The sequence below is a fragment of the Nasonia vitripennis genome (genome assembly GCF_009193385.2).
Source record: "Nasonia vitripennis strain AsymCx chromosome 4 unlocalized genomic scaffold, Nvit_psr_1.1 chr4_random0007, whole genome shotgun sequence".
In the NCBI taxonomy this organism is placed as follows: domain Eukaryota; kingdom Metazoa; phylum Arthropoda; class Insecta; order Hymenoptera; family Pteromalidae; genus Nasonia; species Nasonia vitripennis.
This window is the reverse complement of record NW_022279643.1, coordinates 2,582,708-2,604,798: the sequence shown is the minus strand read 5'-3', so window position 1 is coordinate 2,604,798 and position 22,091 is coordinate 2,582,708. Positions and strand designations below refer to the sequence as shown.

At 37.1% G+C, this 22,091-nt stretch overlaps 1 protein-coding gene across 15 annotated transcripts in view; it reads right to left on the bottom strand.

Annotated features, from left to right (window-relative positions):
- Positions 1-22,091, bottom strand: part of LOC100119385 (echinoderm microtubule-associated protein-like 2) — an 804,666-nt gene that overhangs the window by 383,143 nt on the left and 399,432 nt on the right. For all 15 annotated transcript variants that reach the window (XM_031930031.2, XM_031930040.2, XM_031930035.2 and 12 more), the window contains one exon: positions 19,098-19,307. In XM_031930031.2, coding sequence (XP_031785891.1) covers positions 19,098-19,307 — 210 coding nt within the window. The remainder of the gene's footprint in view (positions 1-19,097; positions 19,308-22,091) is intronic.

The following is a 22,091-nucleotide window of genomic DNA, read 5'->3' as shown; positions in this document are numbered from 1 at the left end:
TATACAGATATTCAAATATTTTTGATAAATTCATTAAACTGTAATGGGGTAAGACTTGACGATGAGATGAAACATCGTCTTTTTTCCTGTTCTAATTACCGGTTGTGTTATCGGATAGTATTTTCAATATACTGACCATGCTTTATAGAAAAAATTCGTATTTTTATAAAACACATCAATTTTTCAGATTCGTCAATTGCATGATCTGAATAAAACTACTCAGTTTCATTCGAATACTTTTATTGATCTGCTGCAGCAAAAAATAATGTTGAATTTTAATGACCATTGATTTGTATATAAAAGATTTTAGGGATTGTAATGATAATAACATATAAAATTTATAAGTTAATAATACGGTTAGAAAATAATAATCAACGGGACCTTTATCGCAATAGCATTATTGCAGTTAAGGAAACAGACTAAACTATTCCTGATAAATGCTGCACTACGGGATAATACTTATTTAACATGGTGGGTCAGTATTTATTTGTTTCTGTTCATTTTTGCGTGTAACGGGCCTAATCTTCAGTCACGACAGTGGCATTACTTCTACCTGTCTAGCAGCTACGGCTATGCCAGAGCTGGAATGGCAGTACGACACTGCAACGTACGACAGTCCCGCAATCTACGACATGTTGTACGACACTTATGACGGTTTATGTCGCGTTGTTGCGGCCTATAGTTTTAGACTTGTTGAACGACGACAGCGCCGCTATGTGCTCTGTCTTAACTTGATGTGTTCTTATCTAAATAGTTCTTAATTCTGTTACTATAAGGTTGAATGAGATTTATATTTATGGAGCAAATTATATCATTCTGTGCGTTAAAAGTATAAGCTAATGTATTTTAGCGAATTATTAATTTTAAGATTTTCCGTAAAAGCCATGGAGTCATGCTAGTAAATTGTGTAAGGAATGAAGTTGCCTTAGATTACTAATAGTGTTATTTTATAGTTATATTTATGAGTCGAATCGTTTGTTCAATTTTAATATTAAAGTTTACACTCCATATTTAGTTAGTAATACAAAATTCACCAATTCAAGATTTTAAGTAACATGCAAATATTAAATATATATATATATATATATATATATATATATATATATATATATACATGGTGATAGAAGCAATATGTGACTTGCTGCTGTCAGCCATAGCAGGGCAGCACAAATTTTGTGTACGACCTGACAAAGTAGTGGTTGACAAGGACAAGCCTCTACCGTTCTCAGGCTTACAGGATACGGGCTGTGCTCAATAATATATTGTGATGATACGCGTGCTTTTAAAAAAAAGGAGTGATAAGAAAGTAACAGGATTACAAGATTCACGAAGACAAAAGAAAGAGAAGGTTTAGTCAGAAAAAAGGCAAAAGGAAGTAGGGTAAAAACATTCTAAAAATTTAGTCTAGGCATGGTCTAGAGTTTGAGTGAAAAAAGTTAGTTCAAGTAAGTATGAGCAAGTATGTGTAATATAAGGATATTTTGAAAATTTAGTCTAGGCGTTGTGCAGAATATCCTATATATAGTGAGTTTGAGTAAAAAAGTTGATTCAATCAAGTAAACATGTAATACAAGTTTTTTTTTTTTAATTTAGGCTAGGCGTAGTGTAGAATATAGTATATTCAATATACATAGTGAGTTTGAGTGAAAAAAGTTGATTCAAGCAAGTATGAAATGTAATAATAATCTTTATTTTAACTTTACAGTTATTTTACATTTATATTTTTTTACATTTATATCTTTTGCCTCTTTTTCATTTCTTTCTTATTTAAAATTTCGTCGTTAGTGTACGTGTATGTGTGTGGATCTGTCTGTTTGCGTAGAGTTTATTCTCATCCATGTGTGTGTGATTCGTGGGTGTGTGTCAGTGTATCTGTTCGCATAGTTTTCTCTTCTTTCTTCCTCTCTTCTCTCTTCATTCACCTGTTGTCTCTTTACTATTTCCTTTCTTTTCTTTATCCTCCTCTGTCCTTTCCTTCTTCTCCTCTGCCTCTCTTTTCTCCTTCTTACTAGCATCTGTCTCTTTCTCTTTTTCCTCCTGCGTACTTTCCTTCTTTGTTTGTTCCTCTTCCTTCTTTTCTTGTTCAGCTTTTTCTATCTTCTGCTTTTTCTTCTCTTTTATATCTCTTTCTTATTTATTCCTCTCTTCCTGTACTCTCATTTCGCATAACATTGCCTCCGTCCAGCTTTCAATCACCGGTTCCTCATCTGGTTCCTCTTCTGTGATTTCTTTAGCCCTCCTTCTTTCCTGCTTCATTTAAACCATTTGTCTTTAATCTTCATCACTTTGTTTTTCAATCTTACTTTGATTTTCTCTCCACTTTCTGTCTTTTTCTCTTCCATTTCCCTTGCAATCCTTACCAGATGAAACCCGTCCTCTCTTTCTTTCAGACTTAACCACTCATCTAGCACGTAGAAATTTTCTTCCCTTGCCACCTATCTCCATTTCCATAGTTTCTTTCTTTTTTTCTCCTCGTCAATCCTCAGCGTGTTCTCGTTCACTCTTTCCGTCCACCAACCTTCTTCTCCGATTTTCTTTTTTATCCACTCTCTCACCTCTTTCGATTCCCGTTCTCAACTCTCTGATTTCTTCCTTAACATTGAGCTCTTTACAGTACTTTTCTTTCCCTTTTTTTCTTCTCTATCTTTTTCTATCATCCAAATTTCCATCTCCCGTATCCTTTCTAGTGTCCGCTCCAGTCTCTCTTCCAGCTTTTCTCCAGCTGTTCTCTTTTTCTTCTTTCCTCCTCTTCTTAGATACTCTGGTACCTCTCTGTATGGGTCTATTATTTCTTTTATTTCTTTGACGTACTCCGATTTTTCCATCTTTTTATTGAACTGTTGTCTCTCTATATCTTTGCTTATTCGTTCTAATTCTGGCCATAACGGTCCTTTTTCCATTTTTTCCATATATCCTTTGATTAATAATCCTCTGCCTTTAAGAAATTTTCTCCTGTGGTTCGCATCTTCCCTTACTTTATGTTGTCCCCTTGCTTCCTTCTGTAACTCTTTCCAGCACTCTCTTAAGAGTGTTCCCTTTTCTGTTTTCTTTAGATTTTCCTCATATTTTAATGCTCTTTTCCTTGTTTTTATCGCTATTCCTTCTCTTCTTGTTTCTAGCATTAATATATGTCTTGGCGTAGTTCTGTCCGCGTTTAGTACCCATTTCATGTACTTCTCTTGAATTATCTTTATTTCTTTGTATTCTTTCTGTTCCCAGATTTCTGATCCGTACAGTATCAGTGCTTTCACTAGACAGTCAAAAAGCTTCATTCTTAGGTGCCAGTTTTCTTTGAACAGTTTTTCCCCTATGCTCCATATTTTCCCCAGCGCTGCGTTTGCTTTTCCTTTTACTCTCTTTATCTGTTCTTCCCCTTGTTATTGAATTTCAACTCATATCCTAAGTATGTGAAGCTTTTGACTTCCTCTATTTCCTTCTCGTTCCATTCGAATAAGACTTTCTTCTTTCTGCCTCCTCTTTTTCCGCATCTCATTATTTTTGATATTCCTACGTTCAGTTCCAGACCTTTCTTTTTTATATATTTCTTGAACCTTTTTAGCATTCCCTTTATCCCTTCTTCGTTGTTTGCCATTAGGACTATGTCATCCGTGTATCCTATCAAGTGTATCTTTCTGTTGCCTATTCTGAACCCTCCTTCCTGTAACTTTCCCATTTCTTGTTCTAAATCTGCTATGCGTATCCTTGTATATTTCTTGAATTGTCCTTATGTACTTATCACCAATTTACCTTCTTCTCTTCCATTATTTTTCATATCTCTTCCCTTTTTAGTTTATCAAATGCCACTCTCATGTCCGCGAAGAATAAATACACTTTCCCTTTTTATTTTTTTATTTCTTTCTCTACTGCGGCTTTAACTAAGTATATCGCATCCATTGTGCCTCTTCTCTCTCTCTCTCTGAATCCCATCTGTGTGTCGTCCAGGGCCCTCTTCTCTTCCAGTTCAATTCTCAGTTTTTTTTTCTAATATATTTGCGTATATCTTATATCCCGTGACCATTAACGTTATTCCCCTATAATTTCCGGCTTCATCTTTGTCTCCTTTTTTATGTATCGGCACGATTAGCCCCGTGTTCCATTCTTCTGGAAAACCGCTACCTTTCCATATGTCATTTAGTATATTGTATAGGAATTCCTCAGTTCTGTCCCCTCCGAATATCCATGCCTCATTCTGTATCTCATCTTCTCCTGCTGCCTTTTTCTTTTTTAGTTTCTTGATTGCCTTCCGGATTTCCTCCCGTGTAATCTCTTCTTCTTTTATTCCTTCTACATTTTGTTTTTCTTTTTCCTCCTTTCCTTGTTCCCCTGCGTTACCCGTATCTCCTTTCCTTTCCTTTTCTCCTTGTTCTGTCCTTTTTCCGTCTAGTAATTTCCTAAAGTGCTCCTCCCATTCTTTTTCTGTGATTTTCTCACTGAGTTTTTTTTTCAGAATTGACATGTAATATAAGGTTTTTTAAAAAATTTAGGCTAGGCGTAGTGTAGAATATAGTATATTCAATATATATAGTAAATTTGAGTGAAAAAATTTGATTCAAGCAAGTATGACAGTATGACATGTAATATAAGGTTTTTCGAAAAATTTAAGCTATGCGTAGTGTAGAATATAGTATAATCAATACGTATAGTGAGTTTGAGTGAAAAAATTTGATTCAAGCAAGTATGACAGTATGACATGTAATATAAGGTTTTTCGAAAAATTTAAGCTATGCGTAGTGTAGAATATAGTATAATCAATATGTATAGTGAGTTTAAGTGCAAAAAGTTCGTTCAAGAAAGTATGAAGTGATTATATAAGGTCACTTCGTATAAAAATTAGTAAAAGTATGCGTATATATACATGGTGATGAGTATAATAATATACAGTTACAGTGCAAGTGTTTAATATAGTTAGAGTGGGAACAATTCATATTTTCTTAAGATTTAAGGTTATGCAGAGGGATAAAATATCAAATATACGTATATATAGATACATATGCACAGTGATGGCTTAGAATATAGTATAATGATCATATATATTCATTGTACAAGTAAGGTAAAACGCCCAGTACCCGGACAAAAATGAAATTCAGACCTATGCTTGGACACTCAAAGATGAATTGTAACGATAAATTAAACTATATAATGTCAAAAAACAAAATGGATTATTATTGTTAATACTATTTTTAATAACATACTTAAATTTCGTATTAATTTTGTACATAATTTAATAAAAATAAACAAGTTGAAATTTTGCCATAAGCCCCATAAGAAAAGCATAATTTTCGTTCACTAGTTTTACATTTTTGAAAACTGTTTAATAAGAATAATAAATTATGTGAAGTACGTATTACGTACGTAATACTTTTATTTTGTAGCTCTTGCACTGTAGAACAACTTTTCCATTTAAATATTGTTAAAAAAAATTATTTAAGCCAAAATTAGCTATCTAAGTTTACCTCGCATAATCGGAGTAGTCGGACAGCGCGGTGATCGTGTGCAACTTTAGCTCATATACGAAACTAGTACATGGACACATGTTTCGCTTTATTTTCACCTGGTATTTATGATAAAACTGTTGTTTAAAGTGCATCATTGTAATAATATTGATAAATTATAATCGACATAAAGTTATGTAATTGTAAATAATCTCAACAAAAAAAAATGTTGTGTATCATTGTGCAACTTAACCTACAAATCTACAAACGGAGTGTTACCCTTGGGAGACAACCTAACCGTACTGAAGAGTGGAACTTTACCGCTTAAACGAGACGAAGTGCATAGTTTTTTAAAATTAATAATAAAAGTAATGTTGTATGTTGAGTAATATAAGGATACTTCTTATAAACATCAGGTTCTGCGCACGGACGGAAAGTCAATTTTTGGAGAATGAGGCTTCGCTAGTAGACAAACTTTTTCAATTGGGTATTTAAAATTTTTAAATACTGTGAATTTGTTCAGAATTTAATTATCTACAAAATAGCCAGAATACTTTTATGAAAAAACCTTTTTGTAAAAAATAGCTCAGAATGAATTGAAAAAAAAAAAACAAAACACATATTTGGTCAAATCCGTTTTCTTCGAAACTATTTATACGGGGTGAGTGCCTAAAAACGGCCTGACTGTCGATTGCATCCCGCGGAGACACTAAATAAAAAATTTAAGAAAAAAATTTTAAAAACTCAGTAAATATTGATGGAAATGAGTCTAGTTTTGGTACTCGTAGGTTTTTGGGGTCGCTGATTACGAATACGCCATCGGCAACGGCCTCCGAGGTACCTGGTGCCCAGGGTAGACCGCATTAACGTCGTCTCCGAGAATTTTACGGGAAATTATAACATAGCGACTAGAAACTTGTAACTCAGGCGTTTTTGGGGTCCCTGAACAAGAATATGGTGACGGCAACGACGTCCGAGGTACCTGGTGCGCAGTGTGGACAGTATTAACGTCGTCTTCTGGAGTTTTGTGGAAATTTGATAGTAATTAAGTCAAATACGTTACTCAGGGATTTTTGCGCCACTGAACATAGATATGATGTTTTTGTTGTAATATAGTAAGTATTATAATCTTGATTATCAGTACCAAAATGGTACACGTCGCGCCATCTATTGGTCAACTGCGATTTTGTACATTGAGACGAGCTCACGCGAGAGCTGACGAACCGCGCATGTCTCGCGCTATACTCTAATCGCCTATTACGTATTATATCATATTCCGTGTGTAGAGCAGACTATGCTGTACTCTACAATACACTCTCTCTCTTGCCTGTAAGACTCCGATGTGAGCAGACGTGCCGCCGACTAGGCTCTCAAGCCTTTTACAATATACTTAACAATAAATTAACCTCAAGTTGTTGTTTATTGATCCAACCTTTTTCATCATGGTAGCAGAGCGTGGTTGGTATTTATATTTTATCCCGCATGTCTACTCATATGAGTGACATGAGAGATATGTAGTGTAAAACTAAGTGAGGTTAGAAGAAAAGCCACGTGGAAAGTAGTTAACGGTTATTGTTAAAAAAAAAGTAAATCGCACAGTGAAAAATTGAACAGTGAAATTAAAGAAGAAAATATCTGGAGAAATTATATGCATGTGAAGCATTGATATTCGAATTTTCGTATAGAAACGTCTGTCGATAGAAGAAGATTTTCAAGTGAAAATTAACCGGTCAAAAAGGGTTAAAGAAGAAAAATATAAGCTCAGTGACGTAGATAAAGTCGTCAGCTACTCAACAATTAAAAGAATTTTAAAAACTAATCAAGATTTAAGTGCGATGCAAGAAGATTAAAGTCGGCGAGTGAAACACGTGGTGAAGTGCTATTTCAGAGCACGTGCAAATTAGAGGTTAAGCACATGTACTTGTGGCTTAAGCCTAAAGTAAAACAAGAAGACGGATTAGAAGCCAAAAATATTGAATTAAAAGAAGAATCAAGAAATCAAATTAGAAAAATATTTTTAAAAGCACTCAAGAAGATTATTAAATTGAAAAATCAAGTATACGAGAGCATTAGTGCAAAAGAAAAAGAAATGGCTAAGCAAGCGAAAATCGAAGACATTATGATACCAGTGTTTGATGGTGCAAATTATTCCAGTTGGAAAATTAGATTAATGATCCTGTTAGAGTATAAAGAGTGCAACGAACCAGCAATAAATGAAATGCCTGATAAATATAAAGGCAAAGAAGATGATTGGAAAAAGATTGATTTAAAAGCTCGCACTATGATAATTAGTGCTATCTCAGACAAACAATTAGAATACATCGGTGAATGTAAAACAGCTCTCGAGATGATAACAAAATTCGATAAAATGTATTTAACACAATCAACAGCCTTGCAAATTATATGCAGAGGAAAATCCGAAGAAATCAAATTAAATAATTATAATTCAGTGGAAGAATTTTTTGTAGAATTCGAAAAAGTAACTAATGAATTCAAATCAGCTGGTGGGAAATTAGAAGAAGTCGAAAAATTGAGATATCTACTTAGAGCTTTACCACCAAGCTATAGTTACATTGGGGATTTTATAGATGTTATCCCAGAAGACCAAAGAACAGTAGACTATGTAAAGTCGAAAATAAAAGAGAAAAATATGACTAATGCTGAGTCAGATAATAAAAGTAATGCCAGTACCTTTGCGGTACAAACCAAAGGCAAATGTTTTAACTGTGGAAAATTTGGCCACGTCAAAAACGAGTGTACGAGACCACAGCAGCAGAGCAACCGAGGACGAGGTGCTCAATACAGTCAAGGTCAACGAGGTCACCAACGAGGAAATCAACGAGGCTACAACAGAGGGTTCAACAGAGGCTTCAACCGAGGCAACTACCGAGACAATCAGCGAGGCAGAGGTCAAGGTCAACCCAAAGCTAAATCTTCAGGCGAACAACAGGGCGACTACTCATCCGAAGCATGGCTGACCCAGGTCTGCAACCCAGAGGTAAACCAGATAACTGCGTTAGAAAATAGTAGCGAAAGTTTAGGTCAAATTAATTGGTTACTAGATAGTGGCTGCACAGACCACATTGTAAATAATGATAAATATTTTGATAAATTCGTATATATAAAAAATCCTATTGAAGTAAAATTACCTGATGGTAAAAGTTTGAAAGCTACTAAAATTGGAACTGTAAAATTACTTTTTAAAAATTATTACAATCAAAAACAAGTAGACGTAAAAAATGTTTATTATGTTCAAGGCATTAGACAAAACATACTGAGTCTCTCTAAAGTCACAGAAAATTATACAGTAGTAGCAAAAAATGATGATGCCAAAATTTACAATAAAAATAGAGAATTAATAGCAGTCGCAAACAAAAAGGATAATCTATATTTTATGAAAAGCTATGTAATTGAAAAGGAAAATAAGCAAATGTTTGTAAATTCATTAAAATTAACTGATAAAGAGAAATGGCATAGAGCATTAGGTCATGTTAACTTTCAATATTTGAACAAATTAGTGAAAAATAAATTAGTAAAAGGATTGCCAGAAAAAATAGAAAATGTCGAAATGAAATGTGGAAATTGTATAGAGAGTAAAATGGCAAATGTACCGTTCGAAAATAATAGATCAAAAACTACGGAAATTTTAGAATTAATTCACACAGATTTAAATGGTCCACATAACACAATCGGTTATGGGGGAGAAAAATATTTTGTAACTTTCATTGATGATTATAGTAAGTGTACTAGAATTTTCTGCATTAAAAATAAATCAGAGACTGCCAGTTGTTTAAAAGAATTTGTTAGTTTAGTAGAAAATAAATTTAGTAAGCGAGTTAAGAAATTACGTTGTGATAATGGCAAAGAATATTTAAATAAGGAAATTTATGATTTTATAAAATCAAAAGGAATTGAACTATTGCCATGCCCACCGTACGTCCATGAATTAAATGGAGTAGCGGAAAGATATAATAGATCCGCAATGGATATGGGCAGATGTTTAATGCGTGAAGCAAAAATTCATAGGCGATATTGGCCTGAAATTATGAAAACAGTAGCTTATCTAAAAAATCGCACAATTGCAAATACAGCTAAAAATAAAACGCCATACGAAATATTTTTTGGTAAAAAACCAAATGTTGATCATTTAAAAATTTATGGCAGTCGAGTCTTTGTACGAGTACCAGAAGCGTTGCGAAAAAGCAAATGGGACGATAAAGCCCAATTAGGTGTACTAGTAGGTTATGTAGAAAATGGCTATAAAGTTCTCGTCAATGGTAGAGTTATTCATGCTAGACATGTACAAGTAGTCGAAGAAAATACAGAAATTATTTGCTTAGAAAAACTTGATGATGAAAAAGATAGAGATTTGGAAAATAGCGAATCTGAAAATGTAGAAAACAAACTAAACTCTTTTACCCATACTTCGACTCTCGAGTCAAGTAGGGGTAATGAAATAAATTTCGAAAATCGTATAGAAAATTATGAAAGTAGAGAAAATGAATTAAATTCTGATATTGCTGAAAATGATAATTCAAGTTTAAAAGTACAAAGAAAATCTAATAGAAAGAAAAGTCCTGTAAATAGATACGGAAATCCTGTAACTCATTTTATATATGTAAATCATATTGATGCAAATGTACCAAATACATTCGAGGAGGCGTTAAACTCAAATGAATATAAACAATGGAAAATTGCGATGGATTCCGAAATCAATAGTCTTATGAAAAATAAAACTTGGCAAATTGTTGAAAGGCCAAAAGACAAAAAAGTCATTGATGTGAAATGGGTCTACAAAAAGAAAAACAATAATATGTATAAAGCGAGATTAGTTGTAAGAGGATTTCAACAAAAGGAATACTTAGATAATGTTTATTCACCCGTAGGAAAAATGCAAACTTTGAAAATTTTATTGTCGTACAGTTGTAAAAACAATTTATTTATAGAACAAATGGATGTAGAGACAGCTTTCTTAAACGGTGATGTAAAAACCGAGGTGTATATAAATGAACCAAAAGGTTACGAAACAGGTGACAATAAAGTTTGCAAACTGCAAAAGGCATTATACGGACTGCGAGAAAGTCCTAGAGCTTGGTACGATTGTTTTAATAAATTTATCGAAAGCTTAAATTTTGTGAGAAGTAACTACGATTACTGTCTATACGTAAATAATACGAACAAAGATTCAATATATATTTTAGTTTTTGTTGATGATCTCCTAATTTGTTGCAAAGATAAAAATAAAATAGATAAAGTTAAAGCTAGTCTAATGCAAAGATTTGTGATGAAAGATTTAGGCAAAATAAGCCAATATATAGGTATTGATATAAATTATAGCGATGATAGACACAAAATGACTTTAAGTCAAACAAAATACATTGAATCTTTAGCCACTAAATATAATTTAGAAAAAGCCAAATTATATGATACTCCAATGGAGTCAAATTTAAAACTAGATCAAGCTAGTGAAATTGATGAAAATATAAAATATAGAAACTTGATAGGAGAATTATTATACATTAGTACAGGCACAAGGCCAGATATTGCGTATAGCGTAAATTATTTAAGTCGATACCAAAGTTGCTACGACCAAACACATTATAAATATGCGTTGAGAATCCTAAAATATCTGTATAAAACTAAAGATCTAAAATTGACATATTGTGATAACTTGAAAAACGAAATATTAGATTGTATGGTAGATTCTGATTATGCAGGTGATAATGTAGATAGAAAATCTACAACAGGCTTTGTAATAAGACTTTATGGTAATGTAATTTTCTGGAAAACTCATAAACAAAGCACTGTAACCAAATGTTCAACTTTCGCAGAATATACTGCTATGTCAGAAGCAGTAACAGAAATATTGTTTGTAAAAAATTTATTAAGCGAAATGTTCAATGTAGAATTCGATAAACCAATTAATGTGTATGAGGATAACTCAGGTGCAATTGCGATTGCAAAATATGGTAACTTCACTAAAAACTCGAAGCACATTGAAGTGCAATATCATTATATTAATGAGAATTATGAAAATGGCATAATTGATATTATAAAAATAGACTCTCAATTCAATTTAGCAGATATGTTAACGAAAAGTCTAAATAAAACAAAGTTTATAGAAAATAGAAAAGCGCTAAGATTAATTTAAAATGTAATAGAAAAATGTATCGAAAATGAAAAGTTAATGCTAAAGATCAAGATTATAAACTTAAGGAGGCGTGTTGTAATATAGTAAGTATTATAATCTTGATTATCAGTACCAAAATGGTACACGTCGCGCCATCTATTGGTCAACTGCGATTTTGTACATTGAGACGAGCTCACGCGAGAGCTGACGAACCGCGCATGTCTCGCGCTATACTCTAATCGCCTATTACGTATTATATCATATTCCGTGTGTAGAGCAGACTATGCTGTACTCTACAATACACTCTCTCTCTTGCCTGTAAGACTCCGATGTGAGCAGACGTGCCGCCGACTAGGCTCTCAAGCCTTTTACAATATACTTAACAATAAATTAACCTCAAGTTGTTGTTTATTGATCCAACCTTTTTCATCAGTTTTACTAAAGATAATTCTGGGAGACGACGTTGATTCTGTCTTCTCTGGGCACCAGTTACCCAGAAGAACCTTGCCGTTGCTATATTCGTGTTCAGCGACCTCGAAAATCCCCGAGTAACGAGTTTCGAGTCGCTATGTTACAATTTCCATAAAATTTTTGGAAATAACCTTCATGCGGTCTACCCTGGGCACCAGGTACCTCGGAGGCCGTTGCCGATGCCGTATTCGTAATCAGCGACCCTAAAAACCCACGAGTAACAAAACTGAACTCATTTATTCGTCACACGATTCGTTTTGTAAAAGGCAGCGACGCTTAGTGGACACCTTTCTCACTCTTTTACTATTAGAGTTCCTGTTGTAAAATGTAAATATATATGATCGTAATACTACTCAGAAATGGTACACGTCGCGCCATCAATTGGTTTATGACGACTTTGTGCAGTCAGACAAGCTCACGCGTGAGCAAGCGTATCGCGCATGCCTCGCGACTATACTCTAAACGCCTATACTACACTGTACACTCTCGTTCGTAGAGTCAGACTATACCGCGCTGTACTACACATTCTCTCTCTCTCTCTCTCTCTCTCTCTCTCTCTCTCTCTCTCTCTCTCTCTCTCTCTCTCTCTCTCTCTCTCTGTGCGGAGGACTACGTCATCGTCACTCCTAAAACCACGCAGACGAGGGCGAAAACGGCAGCAGCAGCAGCATCGAACATCTCGGGCAAGGGCACACCTACAACCGCCGTGCATAACAATAAGAACAATAAGAACAAATCGGCACCCCCCTCCCTTGCGGGCTCCAGAGCCCAGTCGCCTGTACGACCACAAGCTACTACCATTGCATCGTCCCTTAAGGACATCTTTACAGCACTGGATGACATAAGAAAAATCCAGAGTGAGGCCCTTCAGGCGCAAAACACCATGTCTGAAAGGGTCTCACAAATAGAGAAGAGGCTAGTCCCCTTAGAAAACCGCCTCAAAGCCCTCGATGACATTCCTGCACTTAAGACTCGACTAAATACTGTCGAGTCATCTATCACCCAACTGCAGGAACAATACCATCAGCTATCGTCGAGGAGCACTGCAGAGCTTCAGAACATCAGCATCGCCCCTGCCTCAGAGGAGATCATCAACCTCCGCAGCGAGCTGGCTGAGGTTAAAAGGAGGCAGGAGCGCTCTGCCAATAATGTGGTGGTAATCTCTGGCCTGGCCTACACCAAGGAGTCGTCGTTACCGCTCCTGGCTCACGCTGTCCTGGCTGCACTGGATCCCACTGTCCTAAGACGTGATGTGGCAACCGTCAGGACAATGGGAAGACTAGACGCAAACAACATCAATACGCAAGGTGACAGCAGATCTCCACCCCTTGCTGTCACATTATCATCCAGTGCCCTGGCCCGCTCAATCATAGCGGCCAAGGCCAGGAAGCGCAAGTTACACACCACCGAACTCGATGCTGGACTACTGGAGGAAGCGAAAGCTCTATATCCAGACCACCAAGGACTCGTTAACATCAACGAGCTGCTTCCTCCAGACATCCACAAGCTGTGCATCAGGGCCAGGCTGGAGGCTAAAAAGAGGAAAGGCTGCCGGTCGTACGTGAGAGACGGGAGAATCTATATCCGTTCTGGCGAAGACAATGAACGGGCCACCATCATATCATCTGAAGAAAATCTACAGGCTTTTTTAGCCCGAACATCGACTACAGCCAACACGGACAACACACAAACACACTAAAACAGCTACACATCATCCCACCAAAACCTCCATCTAACACATCCACATCTAAATCACTCGCATCTATTTCCAAAGCGTCTCTGTCTGAAGGCCTACGAGTCTGTCATTTTAATGCGAACTCTCTCACGGGTCACATTGAGATGATCAGATTCTTCTTGTCCACTCGTGCCCCCTTTCACGTAATGGCTGTGACTGAAACCTGGTTAAGTGACAAGATATCATCCATCCCTTCACTGGATGACTACACTCTTTACAGACGGGACAGAAACAGGAACGGTGGAGGTGTGGCCCTCTACATCCATCATTCATTAACAGCTTCTATTATCTCGTCATCTGATGGTGAATGGTCGGGCAAACCAGGTAAGCCGTAGTACCTGTTCTGTGAAGTCACGGCTAAGGGAATATCACCCATCTTCGTGGGGGTTGTGTATCGCCCTCCTCATTCTCCCTTTATCCAGGGATCTAATTTTATTGACCAACTAACACTTCATATGCATAACTACTCCACGAAGGTCATCATGGGTGATTTCAACGCTGACCAACTTTCCTCGTCTGAAGACGCCAATTTCATCAAGGCGTTTATCGACGAGAACTCCCTTATGTCTGTGCCATTTGGTGCAACTCACCACAGACCGGACTCCGACACCTGGCTAGACCTCTGTTTAATTGATGAGCAGGATAGACTGCTCTCATATTGGAAGACTGACACCCCTTTCATAAACGGACATGACCTGATCACGGCCACACTCGACGTACAGATTCCACGCTACGTACCTACCACATACACCTACAGAAACTATAAAGGAATCTGTGCTGAGAAGCTAAGGGACTTCCTTAGCGCATGTGACTGGTCATCCTTCGCCACGCCATCACTAGACGAATGCATCACTATTCTCAACACTAACATCTCAAACGCCATCAACATTCTCGCCCCATTAAAAACTGTGACTCCCGGACGCAAACGTCACCCGTGGTTCACCGCGGCTCTTCGTGACCTTTTAACTGAAAGGAATAGGCTCTACAGGCGTTTTCGCAGAAGTCGTCTACTTTGGGACCTATATTTTTATAGAGTTGCCAGAGATGACGCCCACAAACGGATTGAGGAAGCTAGGCTGGATTATTATTATTCACGCCTATCAACCCTGACCGACGTTGCAGAGATATGGAGGGAACTACAAAAACTCGGTATTTCTACCTCTAAATCTTCTCCACCTTCTCGGTTCTCTCCAGATGCTCTCAACCATCACTTTAGTTCCATCTCAAATGATCCTCAAGCTCCATCAGTTGAGGAATATCTGCGAACCCTCGAGAGTCTAGACCTCCCTAAACACTTCATCTTTAGGGAAATCACTGAGTCGGACGTGTCTGCTGCAGTATCGCACTTTAATACCCAGGCCAGGGGGAGTGACGGCATCCCACAGGTTGTAATTACTAAAGCATTGCCAATACTCGCTCCTCTACTCTGTCAAATTTTTAACCTGTCATTGAGCGAGGCTTGCTTTCCCTCGGCCTGGAAATCATCGCTCGTAAGAGCATTAAATAAGATCAACTCTCCAACTGCTGTAACAGACTATCGTCCGATCTCTCTACTTTGTTTTCTATCCAAGGCGCTGGAGTGGCTGGTGCACAACCAGATATCTGAATACCTAGAGTCAAGACTCTACCTCGACAACTTCCAAACTGGTTTTCGCACTGGCCACAGCACGCAGTCCGGCTTAATTAAGCTGACTGACGATGTCAGGCTTGGGATTGACAGAAAGAAGGTCACCCTTCTACTTCTTTTTGACTTTAGCAAGGCGTTTGATACGGTGTGTCACGTCAGGCTACTCAGAAAGCTATCCTCTTTCGGCTTTTCTAAGCAGGTTATCCGCTGGCTTGCATCATATCTATCGGGAAGAGAGCAAGCAGTCATTGGTGACAACAATGAAATCTCTGCATTTCTACCACTTAACACCGGTGTTCCACAGGGGTCTGTCTTAGGACCCCTGCTGTTCTCGTTGTACATCAATGACATTGGCTATTGCCTTGATGCAGATATGTCCCATCTCATCTATGCGGATGATCTGCAGATCTACAGCCAATGCCACCTCGAGGAGCTCGACTCCTGCTCTGTCAGGATGAGTGCTAACGCCGAGAGGATTAGTAGCTGGGCTGCTTTGAACAGGCTTAAACTGAATGTTACTAAAACCAAGGCTATTGTCCTGGGTTCCCCCTATTATATAAATGCTTTACCTAATACCGCTAACACCTATATAAATATAGGGGGAGCCCAGGTCAATTTTGAATCATCTGTGCGTAATCTGGGGCTGGTGCTAGACTCCAAGCTCACATGGAAAGAGCACGTTACGCAAATTTGTAAACGTGCTCACTCTTTAATGTATCGCCTCTATTTCTTTCGGAAGAGCACCAGCCTCAGGCTGCGCAAACATCTGGTGCAGGCACTCCTTTTCCCTCTCATTGACTACTGCTCACTTGTTTACTGTGACTTATCACAAGAACTTGACCTAAAACTACAGAGACTTGTCAATACGGGGATCCGCTACATCTATGGTGTAAGGAGGGACGAGCACATCTCCCCTTACAGGCGTGAGCTGCAATGGCTCACCACCGCCGGACGTAGGAAATATTTTATGGCCTGTTTTCTAAGGAAAATTTTCAACACCTCTACACCATCTTATCTAGTTGCCTATTTTGATTTCCACGTCGCGCTCAGGCCTGTGAGGGGTGAGGTGACTCCACTGGACATTCCGCCCTTCAAAACGGAGACACTAAGGAACTCATTTTTCATCAGCGCCTCTTACCTCTGGAATAGCCTGCCATCTCAAATACGTAACACACAATCCATATCTAACTTTAAAATACTAGCGAAAAATTACTTTTTCAATATGGAAAACACTTAAACATCACACAAACATCCACACTTCCACTTTCATCTCATCTCACCTCATACCATTTCATTTCACACTCGTCACTCGTGCTATCACCAAACTCACACACGCCTACACCAAACTCACACACTGAATACCTTATACTTTTTATTTTACTTCTTTATATTGATTTATGTACAACATAATGTACAATAATAAAAATTAATTAATCTAATCTAACCTCTCTCTCTCTCTCTCTCTAGAATATAAGACTCAGATGTGAGCGGACGTGTTTCTCGTCAGACTATTGCCGACTACAATATATAATTATTCATTATTAACCCAAGCGTCCACTTATTTATCCAACCTTCCAACAGTTCCACATAATTAATATGTTCTAGAGACAATCGCGGCGTAGTATATTATATTGCACTGATTGCTGAAAGGTAACCTTAATATAACCTATTATCATGACATATATTGTATTGTTGTGCTTAAAAAGATGAGAATCGCACATGACCAAAACATTAAGAAATCATCGCAAATTAATTTTTGATCATAATTATTTTGCTAAAAGAAAAATTTTTGAAGCAAAATATTATAATCATATGAAAGTTTTCATTAAAATCTTTAAGATACATTACCCAAACATAAGCATCTAAGACACATCAGACAAGAAATCATTGGAGACAATAAAACGCATTTAGGTTATTCAGCAAATTCAAAGTATAAGAGGGTCGCGCTGCTCCCTGACGGCACAGTGTATAAAAACTTATACATGCCATCCGGGCGCTACCGCGCCCCTTGATAGTAGATATCTCATTTGAGATTTATCAATAGGGATGACTATACATAATTAATAAAATCGTTAAAATATTAAAAATTCACATCAGCTTCGGGTGTGCAGTCGCACGGCTCGCGGATATATATATATATCTTGCAACGACTGAAATTTCATTTTAATACGTTTTGATTTTTTTTCTTTATAAATTATCCGTTTCACGATCAGATTATGATTTTTGCCCGTGGCATCAAGTAAAACCGCTACAAGCATGGCTCTCCCACGTGGTATCACTCACACATGCAGGAGGCAATGCGATACGTAGCTCACTATGTTTGAGTCAGCAGTAGTGGGGACACTTTGCTCGCACATACGCTTCAACTTAGCTTGCGTGAGTGAAAGCAATAGCGAGAGCCATGCGCGGATACTTGACTCTCAAACACGGGTCACCGAAGCTATTTTGTTTTCTACGCAGTTCACTGTGAAGGTCCGTGGAGCGATCCAGGCATATCGGACGAGGCACTTCTGTTACCCGAGGAAGCCACGGCGAGAAAGACAGTGTCTACTTAAGCGTTGTTTTATGTAAGTGTAGTGGGGTGATTAAACAACCACTGTTAATGTTCTGTGTATGTGACGTGCAGTGCTAATTTTAAGCTTACTAATACTGGCCAGAGGAATAAGCCCTTATGTTAAGCTCCATGCGTCAACTTTACTCCTGCTCACAGAGGTATAGCTGCGGCGAAGCTCTGGCACAGTAAATGCGACTTACCAGAATAACTCAACTAACAATTGCCCCCGTAAGCCGGAGAGGTTGACCTGTAGTCTAAGGACTGCTAAATGCCTTTTACAATATCGGGCTACGTCCGTACTTGCTGGCTAGGGCGCATCGCGTTTCTATTGCGTGAATCAATCACGCAATATTTTAAGAAAATTGCGCATAACTAACTCGAACACTTAGTAAATGAACTGTTTTGTTTAAAGTCTCTAGACCGTGTCGGAATAATAACTTAAGTGCTGTTTTTTCTTACTATGTTCTAGTTTCTTTCGAACTGTCGACTATTGTTCCCCGTGAACTACAGGCGGTTCAACTGTTGCTGATGACTAATTCATAAGATAAACAATCGAAAATATTTTAATTCACTTTTATAGTATAATTTACTTTTTTTAAGCATACAATTAATCACTTGCATAAATTCAACCATCATATTTCAATTCATTCGTTGTAAATATTATCTTGTTTGATCATTATTTTACAAAGTGTATTCTTAAATTCAATTGTAACTAAATATCTACGAGAAACATGTAAGGTGATTCAGAGATATTGTTCTGAATTCAACATTCTACTGTATTAATTACAATATATTTTTTACTTCTACTACCATATTGGTATTATTGGGTTCAAAGTAATTTACCTACACAAATGCTACACAAATTTCCTTTCACATAAATCAATCCGAAACCATAGTCCTCGCAATACATATATATATATATATATATATCTATATATATATATATATATATATATATATATATATATATATATATATATGTAATAGTACATTATGATACAAGTGGCGTAAATGGCACTGCCTGGCATGGCGAGCGCTTGAGCGCAGCAAAGTTTTGTTAAGTTAATTTTGAAAACGTTAATTATTATATTGTTTTTAATGGTAATAGATATTTTGAAATGTTAGCAATTATATAAGTTTTTATTTACCTTAGTTTCTGTCAGCTTGAATCCACGATCACTTTTTTGCCATTCCCATATAGAAATATTATAATCAGAAGATTCTTCATCTATAATTGCTAGAAAATTTCCACCTTCAGCTTTGGAAAAAGATAAACAAGAAATTGATTTGCCAAATTCGCCATCACCAATTATACGTAAAGTTAACAAACTAACTGAATTCCATATTCGTATGTGTGCCTATAGAAAACAAAAACAATTGTAATGTATAAATAAATGAATAATAAGAATCGAGTGTAAGGTAATATACCAAAAATCTATGGATACATGACATTTCGTCTAAAGACATTTCACTTTGCCAATGCAACATTACACCGAAGAGACATTTTAAAAGTTACACTTTGCCAGACGACATTTCATCAAAGCGACATTTTGCCAAAAATGATAGATATAATAAGAAAAAACAATGATATGAAATTTTTTGAAAACCGATTATTTATTATTATTTATACGTCACCTAATAGACTATCAACTAATCCTATAGTTCTATCACATACACATTGGTATAATTTTGTTAATGAAATACAACTATAACTAAAGCCATAGTTCGAAAATAAATACAAAAATTCAGTTCAGCTCACGAAGCCTAAATAAGCCCAAATTAATATTTTTGGCAAAATGCCATCTTTGGTGGAATGTCACCTTTGGCGATATGTCTTTTAGTAAAATGTATCTTGAAAAAATGTCATATTATTTGGTCGAATGTCTTCAGATCAAATGTTATTTTACGGAAATATATGTTTAAATCAAAACAATCTTTCTTTTTCAATAGGTTAACCCTTCTACGATGCTAATGTTCAAATTAAGGTAGAACTTTCGCAATTTAAGTATTTTTCTTTTCTTACAATTGAAGGATTCAGAATTCTTGAACAATAGTTGGCACTGAGATTTAATGATTTTGTGGGAATTTCAGATTATTTCATACTACTAATGTAAGATTATTTAAAGAAGTGGTTTAATAATTCACCAGATAAAAGATGATTTTTATTTTCAGTAACAATTAATTTATTTATCACTGAGACCCTATTTGACCCTTAAAAAGAGGGATGTTTGCAGCACGGTTGTCAAGTTCAAAGGGACTCAAGAACCATCTGCGAATATATTTTTGGGTTTTTTAAAATTTTCAAAAAATCTTGTTTTCTAATTTTTACCCCTAAAATAAGGAATGACAACCAAGTGGCTGTACCTGTAGCACCCTGCAAAATTTTCTTTCTTCACACCGTCGTAAAGTGTGATAGAATGACATTGCAAGATACTTTCGCGCGAAAAAACAATTAAATTGAAGATTATAAACAACAAGTAAAAACAGCCCGATCCCTTACGGCACGTGTAAGCAGCCATCCACGCTAAAACACTATTAATTTCTGCAAAATTGAATACTTTCAAATCGTGTAGCCTAGCTGCTTCTCTTTCTTAACCGTCAATATTACGTATTAGATTCAAAAAGTCTGCGGCGCCCTCGACTTTCACTCGTGCTCAATCATCATCCTCGCTTGGAAAAGCCAACTTCCGTCCCAAGTTGTGTAATGTATAATTTTTTTCAGGGAAAAATAGCGTCAAGAGCGCATATTATTATAACAAAGCAATCATTGTCATTAAATATTCAGGGCCATCCATCCATAGCAGGGTTTTATATAATGCAAGAGTTTTTCAAATTCTGGTGGACTGGGTCTTTGCAAAAATAGTTATGTCACTATGCATGCATGCTGCGTTTAAATTACGATCATTTTGTTATTGTACTCTCTCTTGATAAATTGGCGCCGTTGAAAACGGTTTGCCCGCGTAAAAAGTATGCTCCTTGGTCTGGACCAGGGTTAAGGATTCTCATCGATAAACGCAATGCAACACTCAGGCGCTATGAACGCACAGGGAGAGCTGAGCTTTTCGATGAGGTTCTTCGACTCACCAATGTGGTCGACATGCGTTCTGCTTAAGAGCGTGAATCCTTCCTTCGCCAACAGCTCTCAGACGCTCTTGATGAGAACAGAAATATTTGGAAGGTAATGCGTCATCTCGGCCTCCTACCTGGGCGTAAGGAGGAGGAGTTTTTCGGTTTCACGCCGGGTGAGCTGAACGAGCACTTCGCGAGAATATCGGCATCACCCCTCGAAAATATAGACAATGCAATGGACACTATTTTACTTGCAAGCGAGGAAGGCTTCACCTTCAGTCCAGTCAATATGAGCGACGTCGTCCTAGCAATTTCACACTTTCCCTCTCAAGCGAGGGGTGTCGACGGTGTTCCATGCGGGGTGATCGTCAAGGCCCTCCCAATCATTGGCGAGTTTATTCTTAATCTATTTAACTGCTCCTTCGCTTAGGGAGTCTTTCCGAGTATCTGGAAGCAGGCACAATTAATTGCTCTAAGGAAGACCAGCGCTCCTTCCAATGTCACTGACTTTCGTCCAATTGCGCTGCTCTGCTTCCTCTCAAAGGTACTTGATAAAATCGCTCACACCCAAATCACGGAGTATCTTAATAAAAGTCAAATATTGGATCCCTTCCAGTCCGGTTTTTGTAATCACCACAGTACACAAACAGCGTTACTAAAATTGACCGACGACATACGAATGGCCGTTGACAAGAAGAAGGTGACGATTATGCTGCTATTTGATTTCAGCAAACCTTTTGACACCACCTCACCTTCCAAATTACTATCTAAGCTGAATAGGCTAGGGTTCTCACGGTCGGCTTTCCTGTGGATCAAATCATATTTACAAGGGCGATCTCAGATAGTAATTTCAAATAAGAACGGTACCTCAGAGTGGCTTGAAACCAATCTGGGAGTTCCACAGGGATCTGTCCTGGGACCTCTACTATTCAGTCTGTATGTTAACGAACTACAGAGTATACTTGACGGTAGTACAATTAAACATCTTTTTTACGCGGACGACCTTCAGATTTATCTACACACCAGCAAAGATAATTTTCAGGAAGGCGTGGCTCGATTGGCTGAAGCGGCGC